Source organism: Manis pentadactyla, chromosome 8, assembly GCF_030020395.1.
Source record: "Manis pentadactyla isolate mManPen7 chromosome 8, mManPen7.hap1, whole genome shotgun sequence".
Classification (NCBI taxonomy): domain Eukaryota; kingdom Metazoa; phylum Chordata; class Mammalia; order Pholidota; family Manidae; genus Manis; species Manis pentadactyla.
The window spans coordinates 110278673-110292146 of record NC_080026.1 but is presented as its reverse complement, the minus strand read 5'-3'; the positions used below and the strand labels follow the sequence as shown (position 1 = coordinate 110292146).

The 13474-nt window shown below is 44.5% G+C and overlaps 1 protein-coding gene across 2 annotated transcripts; it reads left to right on the top strand.

Annotated features, from left to right (window-relative positions):
• Positions 1-600: 600 nt before the first annotated feature.
• SLC25A28 (solute carrier family 25 member 28) lies at positions 601-12372 on the top strand. Of its 2 annotated transcripts, XM_036886456.2 has the most exons (4): positions 628-936; positions 9082-9310; positions 10416-10472; positions 11527-12372. In XM_036886456.2, the coding sequence occupies exons 1-4, from the start codon at positions 646-648 to the stop codon at positions 12042-12044; spliced, it is 1095 nt and encodes a 364-aa protein (XP_036742351.1). In that variant the 5' UTR covers positions 628-645; the 3' UTR covers positions 12045-12372. The 2 variants fall into 2 exon arrangements, with proteins under 2 accessions (XP_057362188.1, XP_036742351.1); XM_057506205.1 differs by lacking the exons at positions 628-936; positions 9082-9310 and adding an exon at positions 601-619.
• The last annotated feature ends 1102 nt before the right edge of the window (positions 12373-13474 follow it).

The following is a 13474-nucleotide window of genomic DNA, read 5'->3' as shown; positions in this document are numbered from 1 at the left end:
GGATCTGGGGCGGGCACTCGAGCGCGGGGTCCTAACGGCACCCATCCGCTCTTTGACCTTGAAGACTGGCACCGGCACCCCCCCCGCTCCCCCCTGCCACGATCCCGCCAGCCGCTCCACAGGCGCCAGTCAGGGACCCAACCCCGGCCTCTATTGCCCCTGGGCGCTTCGCTCTCGAGCTGCAGCCAATCAGATCCGGACGTGGTGCGGGCCAATGGCCGCAGTCAAAGTATCAAGAGAGGTTGAACCTATTAAAGTTCAGCCTTAAGTTTCTCCCGCCCTCCAGAAAAGTCGGGGGGCGGGTTCATCTTGTATATCGGCCAATCAGTGGTCAATAAACAAGAAGCTTCCAAGATCAAAGGGGAAGGGGTGGGACCTAAGCGGTAGCAAGCCGTGGGGCGGAGGAATGACAGCTGAGATCACTAATAACACAAACATATTTTTCTTACGTTTTTAAAAGGGCGGGGCTAACCTAGCGGCTGCACCAATGGCTAGTTAAGGGGCGTGTCCACCGGGCCAAGCGGGAGCCGGAGGCCCCGGGCTCTCTGGGCCGCGCCTGAGGCGGACACCACGGGGCTGGGGGGCGGTGGCGGCGGCGGCAACGGCAGCGGCGGCGGGGGTGGGTGCCGCAGCTGGCCCGGGTGGATGGAGCTGGAAGGGCGGGGTGCTGGCGGTGTGGCGGGGGGGCCGGCGGCTGGGCCGGGGCGGAGCCCCGGGGAGTCTGCGCTGCTGGACGGGTGGCTGCAGCGGGGCGTGGGCCGGGGGGCCGGCGGCGGGGAGGCCGGGGCCTGCAGGCCCCCGGTACGGCACGATCCGGACTCCGGCCCGGACTACGAGGCGCTGCCAGCTGGAGCTACTGTCACGACGCACATGGTGGCGGGTGCCGTGGCAGGAATCCTGGAGCACTGCGTGATGTATCCCATCGATTGCGTCAAGGTGAGACCTGGACCGGCTTCGAACCCGACCTGGGGCTTACCTGACCCAGAGGATCCAGGATCCCGGATGAGAGCCGGAGCTCACATGGGTTCCTTCCTGGCTCCTGCCACTATCACATGGTGATTCGACCCACACTTCATGAATTCAAGGTCCCGGCTGGGAACTGATCCCAGTCAAAAATCAGGACCCATTTCTAACCGTCAGTGAGATCTGAATCTGGTCTCTCTAAAGAAAGCCGGTCAGCCAAAGCCCAGCATCCCAGCTGGGACTAAACAGGAATAGGGTAAGGTGGGATGGGATGGGAACAGGTAAGTACTACTAATTTGATTAAGACGAAGTCTACTGTAATGAATCAGACCCTGAATAGGATCTTAATGGCTTGATAGGTTCTTTGGCTGCAGGCTTTTTACAAGCTCCTTGCTGTGTCTTCCCTTAAAGGAGACAGGCAGGGCCAGAATCTGGGATAGCTCAGCTATATGAAGGACTGACTTACTAAATTTTAACCCTCGAGTAATTGGAAATCACTGTGCAGTCAAAATTCAGAGTTCTAGACTGGAAATAATATGGGAAAAACCATGTTTAGGAAAGGTTTCGGTTTCTCTGCAGCAACTGTGATACCCCACCTATTTCCTGCACATGAAAATTGAGCTGGGACTAGGATTGTGTGTATGCAGGGAGTATATCAGCCCCCAAAGGAGAGATGGAACTATTAGGGTATTGCTTTGACCACCTGAAGTTGACAAAAAGGGAAAAGTTGCCTAGAAGGGAAGCGTGACAATATTGGAAAGTAGATGTAAGTGTGAAGAAAATGAAATGGGATCAACACAAGGGCATGGTTTATGTGAAAGAAAAACTGCATCCACAACCAAGCTGGTGGTACAGAGGTCAGGTGCTTCTGAAGAAAGCTAGGTGAAGCAGGAAACAGATTGTTCCTTACAGTTCTTGTGCACTAGTAAAGGTAGAAGCCACTAAAAGTGAGGGCCAAATTAAGTGAGATGTATATTCAGGAGGACTGTTGCAATAACTATAAGGACAGAGGCTCTTGCCTCCTTTACATGTTACAGGTAATAGTCAAGAATATCCTCATACCATTAGTTTGTGCTTTCATTAGTAATGTGGATGAGGAAAGGGGGAAAGTGGTAAGCTAGCACATTGCAAGCTAACTCATACCCGGGTCCATATCCATTGAATTGGTACATGCACTTAGCTAAAATGGATATTAGAATTTTAAATACCCCTGTCAATTGGGAGGAATAGAAATAAATAGTAAATCCATGGGAGAAGATGGTTAATACTCTTAACAGTATTGAAATGTAAAATGGACAAGTACAAGTAAAGTTTCAGACATTTATGTAACACAGGGCAGGTTGAATGGCTGGGAGTTGTTAGTGCTATATCTATATCCAAAAGTTAATATGATCTAACTGCAAAGTAACCTCACTACACTTGGATTGTGAGTAGAGATCAGGGTATGGGGTACTCTATTTCAGGATGGGTATCAAATGAAAACTAGATCAAGGAGAGCAATGAAAATTACTTAATGACTTGAAAAATACAATGTAATAATGAAACTGACTTAGAAATATTACTACAACTTACCAATTTAAGTGTTGCCCTATTACCTTGGGAGGCTGTCTCTTTACTCCATATATTTAAATAATGCTATTGTTACTGTAAACATTTTAGAAATTTCTCTGTTAGAAGTGCCTCTAGAATATTTAGGTGCATATCCTTTAAGGGGGCAGATCTTTGTCTTGTGACAAGGTGGAGTTGATTTTTTAGTAACTGAGACCATTGAGTATTAAATACAGGCATACCTAGAGATCTTACAGGGCTGGTTCCAGACCACTGCAATAAAATGAGTCAATGTTTTTGGTTTTCAAGTGCATGTAAAAGTTACGTTTACATTATACAGGAGTCTGTTAGCTGTGCAATAGCATTATGTCTAAAAAAACTATGTGCATACTTTAATTAAAAAATACTTCACTGCCAAAAAATGCCAACCATCGTCAGCTTTGAGTGAGTCATAAACACTGTTCACAGATCACCATAACAAATATAATAATAATGGAAAAGTTTGTAATACTGCATGAATTACCAAAATGTGACACAAAGACACAAACTGAATGAATGCTTTGGAAAAACGGCACCAATAGGCTTGCTCAACAAAGTGTTGCCACAAACCTTCAAATGATAAAAAGTGCAATATCTGTGAAGTGCAATAAAGCAAAGTGCAATGAAACAAGATATGCCTGTATGGCTGATAAAGTGGGAGATCAATATGGGTAATACTGATTGGGGTCAAAGATAAGGTTGAATCAGAAAGCAAGGAGACTTATTAATTACCGAGAGTTACATACTCACTGAGAACTGAAAGAGGAGTTCCAGAAATGTTTTGCATAACCCCAGCGTTGCTGGAGTAAGTCCCTTCTCACCTACCAAGGTAACTATTTTGAAAACCAGTTCTTAGTCGTTTACATAAGCTTTGGAATTCTGTTTTTAAAAAATTAGTTATACAACATTACAGTCATGCCTCAAAGCCCTACATTAAAGAAATAATTATTGGATCTGGAGGAAAAAATGCTCAGGAGTCTTAAAAAACAAAAGCTTATTTTAGAAGAATCATTTTCCTTTGCCATTAACACAGGAATTTAAATGACTGGAGGGAGGAACTAGTAGGATTTAATGTCACTGTTAAACAGGATGTTAAACACTGTTGTACAGACAAGAAAGCAAAATTCAAATCTCTTCTTTAAGAAAGGACTTCTCAGTTCACTTGTCCTTAGGCAGCTCTTCTTTCTGTTTTACCCTAAGTGGTGGTGGAGAGGAAGAGCAGCCCAACTGTACCCCCAGACCATGGACAGCTATCTGTGTTGGAGTCTAAAGGGCAACCACAGTGTTTGCAAATGGAAGCTGACATTGCCTCTTGGCATGCAAGGCTGTGCACCCTCAACCATTTACCAGGGTCAAGTCGACTTAAAATGTCCTTGGTAGTGACCATGGGACAACCACATAGCCTTGCTAGGCCTTAGTTATTCAGCCAGCTATTTCCATGGTCATAATAGGGAGGTTTGGGAGCCCAAATAAATCCATTTTTGTTATCTGGACCCGAGGCAAGCACCAGACTTTATCTCTAAGGATAGGCTATGCAGTCCAAAGAAGTCAGAACTCTCAAAATCATCTGGCTAAGTACCCACCTGTCACCAAGGTGCTGCTTTTAGACTCTAGTGGTGAAGCAAATAATCTACTTATGTCATAAATTAAAGAAGGAAAGAGCAAAAGGAAATAATCTTTCCAAACTCCAGATATAAATGATTATACATATTCACCATGAAAGGTTAGGAAATGGAAACACTGGCTTATTTGATTTTCTTGCATCTAATAAATAATATGTATTCAGTAAATGACAGCACTGTCTGATGTGCCTTATGTACATTTATTCATTTAATTATAGAAACAACCTCATGACGTAGACACCAGTATCATTATTTTACAGAGGAAGAAAAGGAGGCAAGTTTAAGTGGCAGCAGAATGATTTGGACCCAGTCTGTGACACCCAAGCCTTGCATACAGCCTCCAAAAAGATTTCCAGAATGAAGCAAGGCACAGAATTTCACAATAGTGCTCATTCCTAAACGATCTTCAGATTAATAGCTGGTCATATAAATCATTATAGCCACAGAGAAGCTTTAAAATTATTTTTTTTATTTTGGTATCATTAATTTACAATTACATGAGCAACATTATGGTTGCTAGACTCCCCCCATCATCAAGTCCCCACCACATACCCCATTAAAGTCACTGTCCATCAGCGTAGTAAGATGCTTATAGAATCACTACTTCTCTGTGTTGTACAGCCCTCCCCATGCCCCCCCACTAAATTATGTGTACTAATCGTAATGCCCCTTTATCCCTCCCTCCCCACCCACCCTCCCCAGTCCTTTTCCCCTTGGTAACTGTTAGTCCATTCTTGGGTTCTGTGATTCTGCTATTTTGTTCCTTCAGTTTTTGCTTTGTTCTTAGACTCCACAGATGAATGAAATCATTTGATTCTTGTCTTTTTCTGCCTGGCTTCTTTCACTGAGCATAATACCCTGTAGCTCCATCCATGTTGTTGCAAAAGGTAGGATTTGTTTTCTTCTTATGGCTGAATAATATTCCATTGTGTATATATACCACATCTTTATCCATTCATCTACTGATGGACACTTGGGTTGCTTCCATTTCTTGGCTATTGTAAGTAGTGCTGTGATAAACATAGGGGTGCATATGTGTTTTTCAAACTGGGCTGCTGCATTCTTAGGGTAGATTCCTATGAGTAGAATTCCTGGGTCAAATGGTATTTCTATTTTGAGTTTTTTGAGGAACCTCCATACTGCTTTCCATAATGATTGAATCTAATTTACATTCCCACCAGCAGTGTAGGAGGGTTCCCCTTTCTCTGCAACCTCGCCAACATTTGTTGTTGTTTGTCTTTTGGATGGTGGCGATTCTTACTGGTGTGAGGTGATATCTCATTGTGGTTTTAATTTGCATTTCTCTGATGACTAGTGATGTGGAGCATCTTTTCGTGTGCCTGTTGGCCATCTGAATTTCTTCTTTGGAGAACTGTCTGTTCAGCTCCTCTGCCCATTTTTTAATTGGATTATTTGCTTTTTGTTTGTTGAGATGTGTGAGCTCTTTATATATTTTAGATGTCAACCCTTTATCAGATACGTCATTTATGAATATATTCTCCCATACTGTAGGATGCCTTCTTGTTCTATTGATGGTGTCCTTTGCTGTACAGAAGCCTTTCAGCTTGATACAGTCCCAGTTGTTCATTTTTGCTTTTGTTTCCCTTGCCTGGGGAGATATGTTCATGAAGAAGTTGTTCATGTTTATGTCCCAAGAGATTTTTGCCTGTTTTTTTTCTAAGAGTTTTATGGTTTCATGACTTACATGCAGGTCTTTGATCCATTTCGAATTTACTTTTGTGTATAGGGTTAGACAGTGATCCAGTTTTCACTCTCTAGAGAAGCTTTAAAATTAAAACAAAAACTACAAAATTAAACCTGATTTATCAGCTGCTAAGGACCAGTTTGTTGCCCATGCATATTGTGAAATGACTGACAAAAAACAGACTTACCACACTGCTGTGATCTATAAATTCTAAGGTATGAACTAATATTTCTGAGACTCATTTGAAGAGAGTAAAAAGCCTTACATTTCTAGCACCTCACAAATTACCAGTGGCTTTTACGTGCTTTAATTCTTTGAATCCCTGCAAGAGCCCTATGAGCAGCCCCAAATGGGGCTTGTGTTTTTTTTTTTTTTTTTACCAAAACCACTTAACACTTAACCCCCTATTTGTTTGGCTTTTCTTCAGAGAAGCCAGGCAGTGATTTTTTTTTTTATTGAAGGCTATTCATAAATTCTTATTAAGAGATTTCATCTTCTTCCAAAAGAGATTTATTGGCCCACAAATTTGGGATGCCATATTCATTTTTTATTCGGCATAGCGTACGCCTGGCTCCTCTTCATAGGGAGTATTTCCATTGAGTTAGAATTTTGAATTAGATTTAGACATGTGTGTAAAATGTTCAGAATGACTTACAGTCTCAGTTTCTCTTGTGGGTGAAGGGCTTCAGGCCTCTGAGGCCAAACCTTTTCAAGACTGGTTGCCCACACAGCCATTGGCTTCAGCAGAGCAGTGCAGCTTAGGAATTCTTCCTATACAGGATCCAAGTTTCCAGCAAACCTGCAGAAACATGTAGTTGTTAAGCCATTGGGCCCGGTTTATCTTTATTAGCAGCCATAGTCAACAAAGACTGTAGTCTTAATAACTCCTCTGTTGAATATTGTACCCCCAGGTGAGGTGATAGATCAATAAGCCCATCCTTTATTGGAAATACAGGGGGTTTTTTTTGGGTTTTTTTGGGGGGGGTGCTGTTGAGAAGTGGAAAAGAATGTGTCAGATTGTGAAAGGTGATACTATGTATTTCCGATTGTACTTCCAGTAATCAACTTTTTAAGCTTCCAGTTTTTTGTTGGTAGCAGGCAGGAGAAAATCTAGAGGAATGTGGATTGCTTACAGCTAACTAAGATCTGCTAATCTGGTTAGTTTCTTTTCTCCCATGCTTTTGAGAAGAGGCATTACTGTTGGATTCCAGATGGCCAATAGGAAGGTTCAAGCTTTTAAGTCCAGATTGAATCCATGATTGGAATAAAGTAGGAATTTAAACTGTACTTTAGTGTTAGTTGCCCCATTTGCTCACTAATGGCCTGCTTGTTATTTATTTTTTATTGAAGTATTGTTAATATACAATCTTATATTGGTTTGCTGTATAAAACCCAGTGGTTCTGCAGTTAACCCACATTATTAAATCCTCACCCCGACTACTGTAGTTACTCTCTGTCAACACTGGAAGGTGTTACAGAGTCATTGCCTGTATTCTCCGTGCTGTACTACCATCCTCTCGACCAACTTATATTATGATTGAGAATTTTTGTGTTCCTTTATCCCCCTCACCCTCCCAACCCCTCCCTCATGGTGACCACTTCTCAGTGTCTATGAGTCTACTGCTATTTTGTTCATTTTGGTTGTTTTGTTTTTAGATTCACAAATATGTGAAATCATATGGTATTTGTCTTTCTCCACCTGGCTTATTTCACTTAATGTCATACCCTGTAGGTACATCCATGTCACAAATGGCAGGATTTCTTTTTATTTTTAATGATGGAATAATACTCTATTGTGCATATGTACCACATCATCTTTATCCATTCACCTATTGATGCACACTTAGGTTGCTTCCATATCTTGGCTATTGTAAATAATGTGGTGATAAGCATAGGGGTGCATATGTCTTTCTGAATCAGAGGTTTTGTTTTCTGTGGGTAAATTCCTAGAAGTGGAATTACTGGGCCATATGGTATTTCTATTTTTAGCTTTTTGAGGAACCTCCATACTGCTTTCCACAGTGGCTGCACCAATTTACAACTCCCATTAACAGTGTAGGAGTGTTCCCTTTTCTCCACAACCTTATCAACACTTGTTATTTTCTTGTCTTTTGGATCCAACTTGTTACTTTCTGAAGTGGTGCAGACATAGCTAAGATTCATTCTGTCATTCATTAAGCAAAAAATCTTGAGTGCCTGCCTACAGTGGTTCAGGCAGTGGACGTTGGCTTTATATTGGCTGTTAGTTTCCATGCTACCTTAACCTTGAAATGGATCAATAGAAAAGAGATCTTCATTGGGAGAAACACCCTTCAGAGGCCTGAGATTTGGGGATGTGTTTCCAATAAAATTAATTTCCCAAATCAGTAAAACTTAGTCAAGGAACATCGTACAAAGTGTCTACCCATATACTTTTGTTCCAATCATTGAATCCCCTGGAGATTCCACAGGTTATGTTCTTCTGAGACTAATTTTATTCACTGATGCCAATTTTGGGATTTAGTCAGTTTAGACTAGAAATCTGGAAGCCCCTTCAGTTTTAGAGCTTAGGTTGGTTTCCACCTTTGCAGTTTCAGGCTCTACTTTCTTTCCTAGGAAATTAGAGCAGTCTCTATTAGGAATGCTACTTCTACCAAGACTTTAACTTACAGACCCAGCTGCCAATGGCAAATAGCCTGAAAAGTTCAGATCATCATCGAGATGACAAAGGATGAGCTGTCATCTCATTAGTCAGGGTAGTGTGTGGTGAGGACGCAGGCTCAGGATCAGTTTTCAGAAATCATGCATCAAGTATTTTGTAGACAGTAAATAGCTGACTTCAGAATCCATTTGTAAAGAACTCTTAGCCTGAGTTTACTAAGGCATAAAAGTAACTTCTGAAACACAGTCTTGATGTTTGTTGCTGGGGTCATGAATCATTTTGGAGTCCAAGGACACTTACCAAGGGTGATATTTTCAGATAAAATAATGGTGTTCCACCCTTAGGGTCATAGATGACTAGGAAAAAAAAGAAAGTAAGTCCCAGGCTTGGGAAGATTGGATATAGACATGGAAGGAAGTCAAACTGGATGCCAGTATCACTTCTGCACATTAGCATGATTCCATGTAGAAGGTCTGCCCACTGTCCAAAACCAGAGGGCTGAGCTGGGGTGAGAAATTGGCATCACTGACATGACATCACATTTCTCCTTTCTGTAATTTCAGACCCGGATGCAGAGCCTACAGCCCGACCCAGCTGCCCGCTATCACAATGTGTTGGAAGCCCTCTGGAGGATTATAAGAACAGAGGGCTTATGGAGGCCCATGCGGGGGCTGAACGTCACAGCAACAGGCGCAGGGCCTGCCCATGCCCTCTATTTTGCCTGCTACGAAAAGTTAAAAAAGACATTGAGTGATGTAATCCACCCTGGGGGCAATAGCCATATTGCCAATGGTATTGAGCCTTCCTGTGCTGGTTCCCCCACTTCCCCAACTCTCTGGGCTTTGCTGCTGTCAGTGCTTTCCGGTCTCAGCATGGTTTGACGCTGAAGCTTTGGGCTGGGGTAGGCCAGATTACAGGGGAGGGCCTTCCAAACCTGATGTTCTCAGACAACGGGCTGCTTCGACCCCACCCCTCCTTTGGGACACCTCAACAAAGGGTTACAATATCTTCCCTTACCTACCAGCTCGACTCTTTCCTCTCATCTTCTCCCTGGCATCAACTTCTAATGCCCTGGTAATATGGAGACCCAGAGTGGACTACCCCCGTTGTATAATTCTGGATAACTGGTGGGGGGAGGGGTGCCCTGGTCCTCAGGCAGGATTGGAGGTGGCCCTGCTGCCCAAGGAAGACGTTAATGGAGCCTCAGCTTCTCGCCTCACCTTTTCAGGGCCAGAGGCAGTTTGTGTCATTAAGGACATGACAAGGCCTCAACAAGTGAATGGGGCCGAGGGACTTCTGTACGGAGAAAGCAGAGGGCTGGAAGTTGTGTGGAAGGGAAGGGATAGCGTCCTGGAGATTCAGGATTGTCTGACAACCAAATTGAGTGTGGAGAGAAGGTGGAGGGTACAGTAGTTTAGGACCTGAAGGAAAGGTCTAGATGGACAGATGTTAGGATTTGGAGATGGGTTGGGCAGCAGGATAGAAGGTGAGATTCTGAGGTGAAGATCTGACCACTTGCCCTGCATGCTCTCCCTCCTTTGGAGGCACTTCATAGGCTGGCATCCCTTAGCTGCAGTGTCTCTGCCTCCTCTCTGGGGCATGAACTGCATCTATACTCAGAACCATCTTTATTGATAAAATCTGGGCTGTTTTCCTAGACTCTTCCTGGCCTTCTGTCATAAACATGAGCATAGATTGCTGACCTAAGTCGGTGGGAACAAATATCTTCATTTCTCAGAACGGGAGTTTAGGAGCAGTGAGTTCCCGTCTTCTGAACTGGCTTTTAACAGTCCCTCTCCCTGCTGTGGGTTAGCACAGCCACTCTGCTCCACTCTGGGCCTCAGCGAATCCATCACCCTCCAGGCCTTACATGTGGCAGTTGTTTTCTCCTTTGCAGGTGCAGCCGGATGTGTAGCAACGTTACTGCATGATGCAACCATGAATCCAGTGGAAGGTAATGCGTCCCCAACCTTTCCCTCCGTGGCAGCTGCACCTGTATTTCTGGACTTTTCCTTTATATTTGGTTTGCAGAAGAAAGCCAGGGAGCAGCCCCTCAGTTTTGGTGGGAAATCCCTCCATGTTACTTGTCTTACCGCTAGAGGGCGCTCCCTCCATGTTGTCAGTACTCAGGAGGAGCCCCTTAGAAAGAAAGCACACTTGAGATTAAATTCATCTTTGGGGCTTTCTTAGAAAAAGATGTACTTGTGCTGGATCTTCTTGGAAATCCCATTGTAATGGATTTGAACTCATCTGAAAACTTAGCAAGACTGGAGACAGATTTTGACTTAAAAATACTGTCTTTCCTGTTGGAATGAAAATAGCAGAGATAGGAATGAAAGGGTACATTGTAGAGCTCTGTCCCCACACTGCTGCTTGGATCTTGGCTTTTCAGCTGAAGAGTGAGGCACCCAGACCCATGCAAAGGGGTAGCACGGTTGCATAGTTCCTTAGGTTCCAGATCTTCACCTCTGCGGGGCCATGGCAGGAAGGGCCAGGGCTAAGCTGAAGACACAGAGCTCACTCGGGGTTAGTACCCGAGGGGGTAGGGGATGTCTGGAAACTAAAGCCACACTCCTGAATGAGAATTTTGTTTCTTGTTGGTAAACCTCCTCCTCCTGTAAGAGGATAACCATCATGTTGTAAGTTGGCTGCTGTGTGTACCTGAGGATTAGAATTGCTAGGGCTCTATATTAATTATGCTTGCTGAGTCATGCAAGGGTAAGATGATAGTCATAGGTAGGTACATCAACAAATCTAGAGAGAGATCACAGGTATTAATTGGCGTGAAGTGGAAGTGGGTCCATTATTTCCTGGCCCTTTATCAGCTCTCTCCTACCAGCTCCTCTCAGAAAAGGGCCACCATAACTTCTCAGGCTAACTGACAGCTCACTCGTACTTTTTTCTTTCTCCATTCCATTGGTTGATCCACTGACTTGGGACTCTGACTCCGGACGGTCTTGTTCACCGGTTGATTGCTGTCACCATTTCCTTGCTGATGGCACCACCAGTGGTCAAGCAGAGGATGCAGATGTTCAACTCGCCGTACCACCGGGTGACAGACTGTGTACGGGCTGTGTGGCAGAACGAAGGAGCCGGGGCCTTTTACCGCAGCTACACCACCCAGCTAACCATGAATGTTCCCTTCCAAGCCATCCACTTCATGACCTATGAGTTCCTGCAGGAGCACTTTAACCCCCAGAGACGGTACAACCCCAGCTCCCACGTCCTCTCTGGAGCCTGTGCAGGAGCTGTAGCTGCCGCTGCCACCACCCCACTGGACGTTTGCAAAACACTTCTCAACACCCAGGAGTCCCTGGCTTTGAACTCAAATGTTATAGGACACATCACAGGCATGGCCAGTGCCTTCAGGACGGTGTATCAAGTAGGTGGGGTGACCGCCTACTTCCGAGGGGTGCAGGCTAGAGTCATTTACCAGATCCCCTCCACAGCCATCGCATGGTCTGTGTATGAGTTCTTCAAATACTTCATCACTAAACGGCAAGAAGAGTGGAGAGCCGGCAAGTGAAGTGGAGCTGCCTGGAGGCAGGGCTTCCATCAGCACTGCTGTGCACGCCCACTCCAGCCACATTCTGTCTTCTGGCACGTTCCAGCCTTGTGTGGAGTTGGAAAGAAGGTAGAGGGCTCTTCCCAGGCTGTTGGCGTTTTGGCTAACACCAGTTGCTGCTGCCCACCATGGCCACAACCTTTCCTTCCAGGCCCTCAGCAAGCAGCAAAGCGCACCCCAGCACCTTGGACAGCCTCTTCCCATCCTGGGCCTGATGACCTGCTGTAGCCTGTTCTGGAGGGATAAGCAGCTCGTTCCCCTGGTTCCTAATAAAAAGCCTTTAAATTAAGTGGTTTCATTGGGTTTGTCTTAACAAAGGGGAAGTGAAATGCTGTCAACTATTCTTGACTTTAAGCATAAATCAAGGGGCCCAAGGGGAAGGTTATTGTGTATGTCTGTAGTTTTGTTTCTGCTGATTTTCATGGTGAGTTAAACAGGCCCTACTCCCCTTCTTTTGGTAATAAGCTCCAAGGAGCCTCCCTGATGGCAGGAACAATGGACCTTTGACAGATCCTAGCTAAATAGGTGCTCTTGCCCCCCAGGATTACCTCTTCCCCCAGGCAGTAGTATGGCCTGAACAGGTAGCTCTCTGCTGTGGTTCTCAGCTCTGCCTGCCAAAGTGAAACTTTCTATGTGGCACTTTGTTTTCTAATGTAGTTGCAAAACTAAAACTGCCTAGTGAACCTGCAAGTCCTGAAGATCATGTAAATAATAATACCTTTAATTTCATTTTAAGCCTTTTATAAAATACTTTAATGTAAGTGATTTCATTTGGTCACAATAACTGTGAAGTAGGTAGTACTGGTATCATCCCTCTTTCACAGGTAAGGAAAGGTCAGAGAAGCTATGACTTGCTCAAGGCCTCACAGTAAGTACAGAACTGAAACCCCAGCCCAGATCTTTTGCCCCCAGTGGTGAATCTAACTGTGCCTTTCTGCAGATAGGCAACAAGCAGAAGGCATGCACTCCACCTGCCAACTCCTGAAGAAGCTCCCTGCCTAGTGACTGCTTAGGCTCTGTTTGGAGGTTTTCAGGGATAGGACTTTGGTTAGGTCTAGTCCTCTTCTGGGTATCACTAGTTAGTTAGCAAGTTCTTCAGTACTTAAAGTGGAAATCTACCCCCATCAAACTCCCGTCTGTTACCCTTATTATGTTACTTGTCATTCATTCAATACCTGTCACGTCTGTGTGTCAGGCACTGGTGTTGGGGATACAATAACAAAACCATCACAGCCCTTCAAGGAGCTTATTGTCTGGAGAAGAAGATAGGTGTAAACAGGCAGTCACAAGATAAAATTATAAGAATTATGATAGGGTAAACCTAGACTATTTGGGGGACTAGGGAGGGGGGTTCTGGAGGGTTCTCTGAGGTGGCACCTGGAAGGCAAATA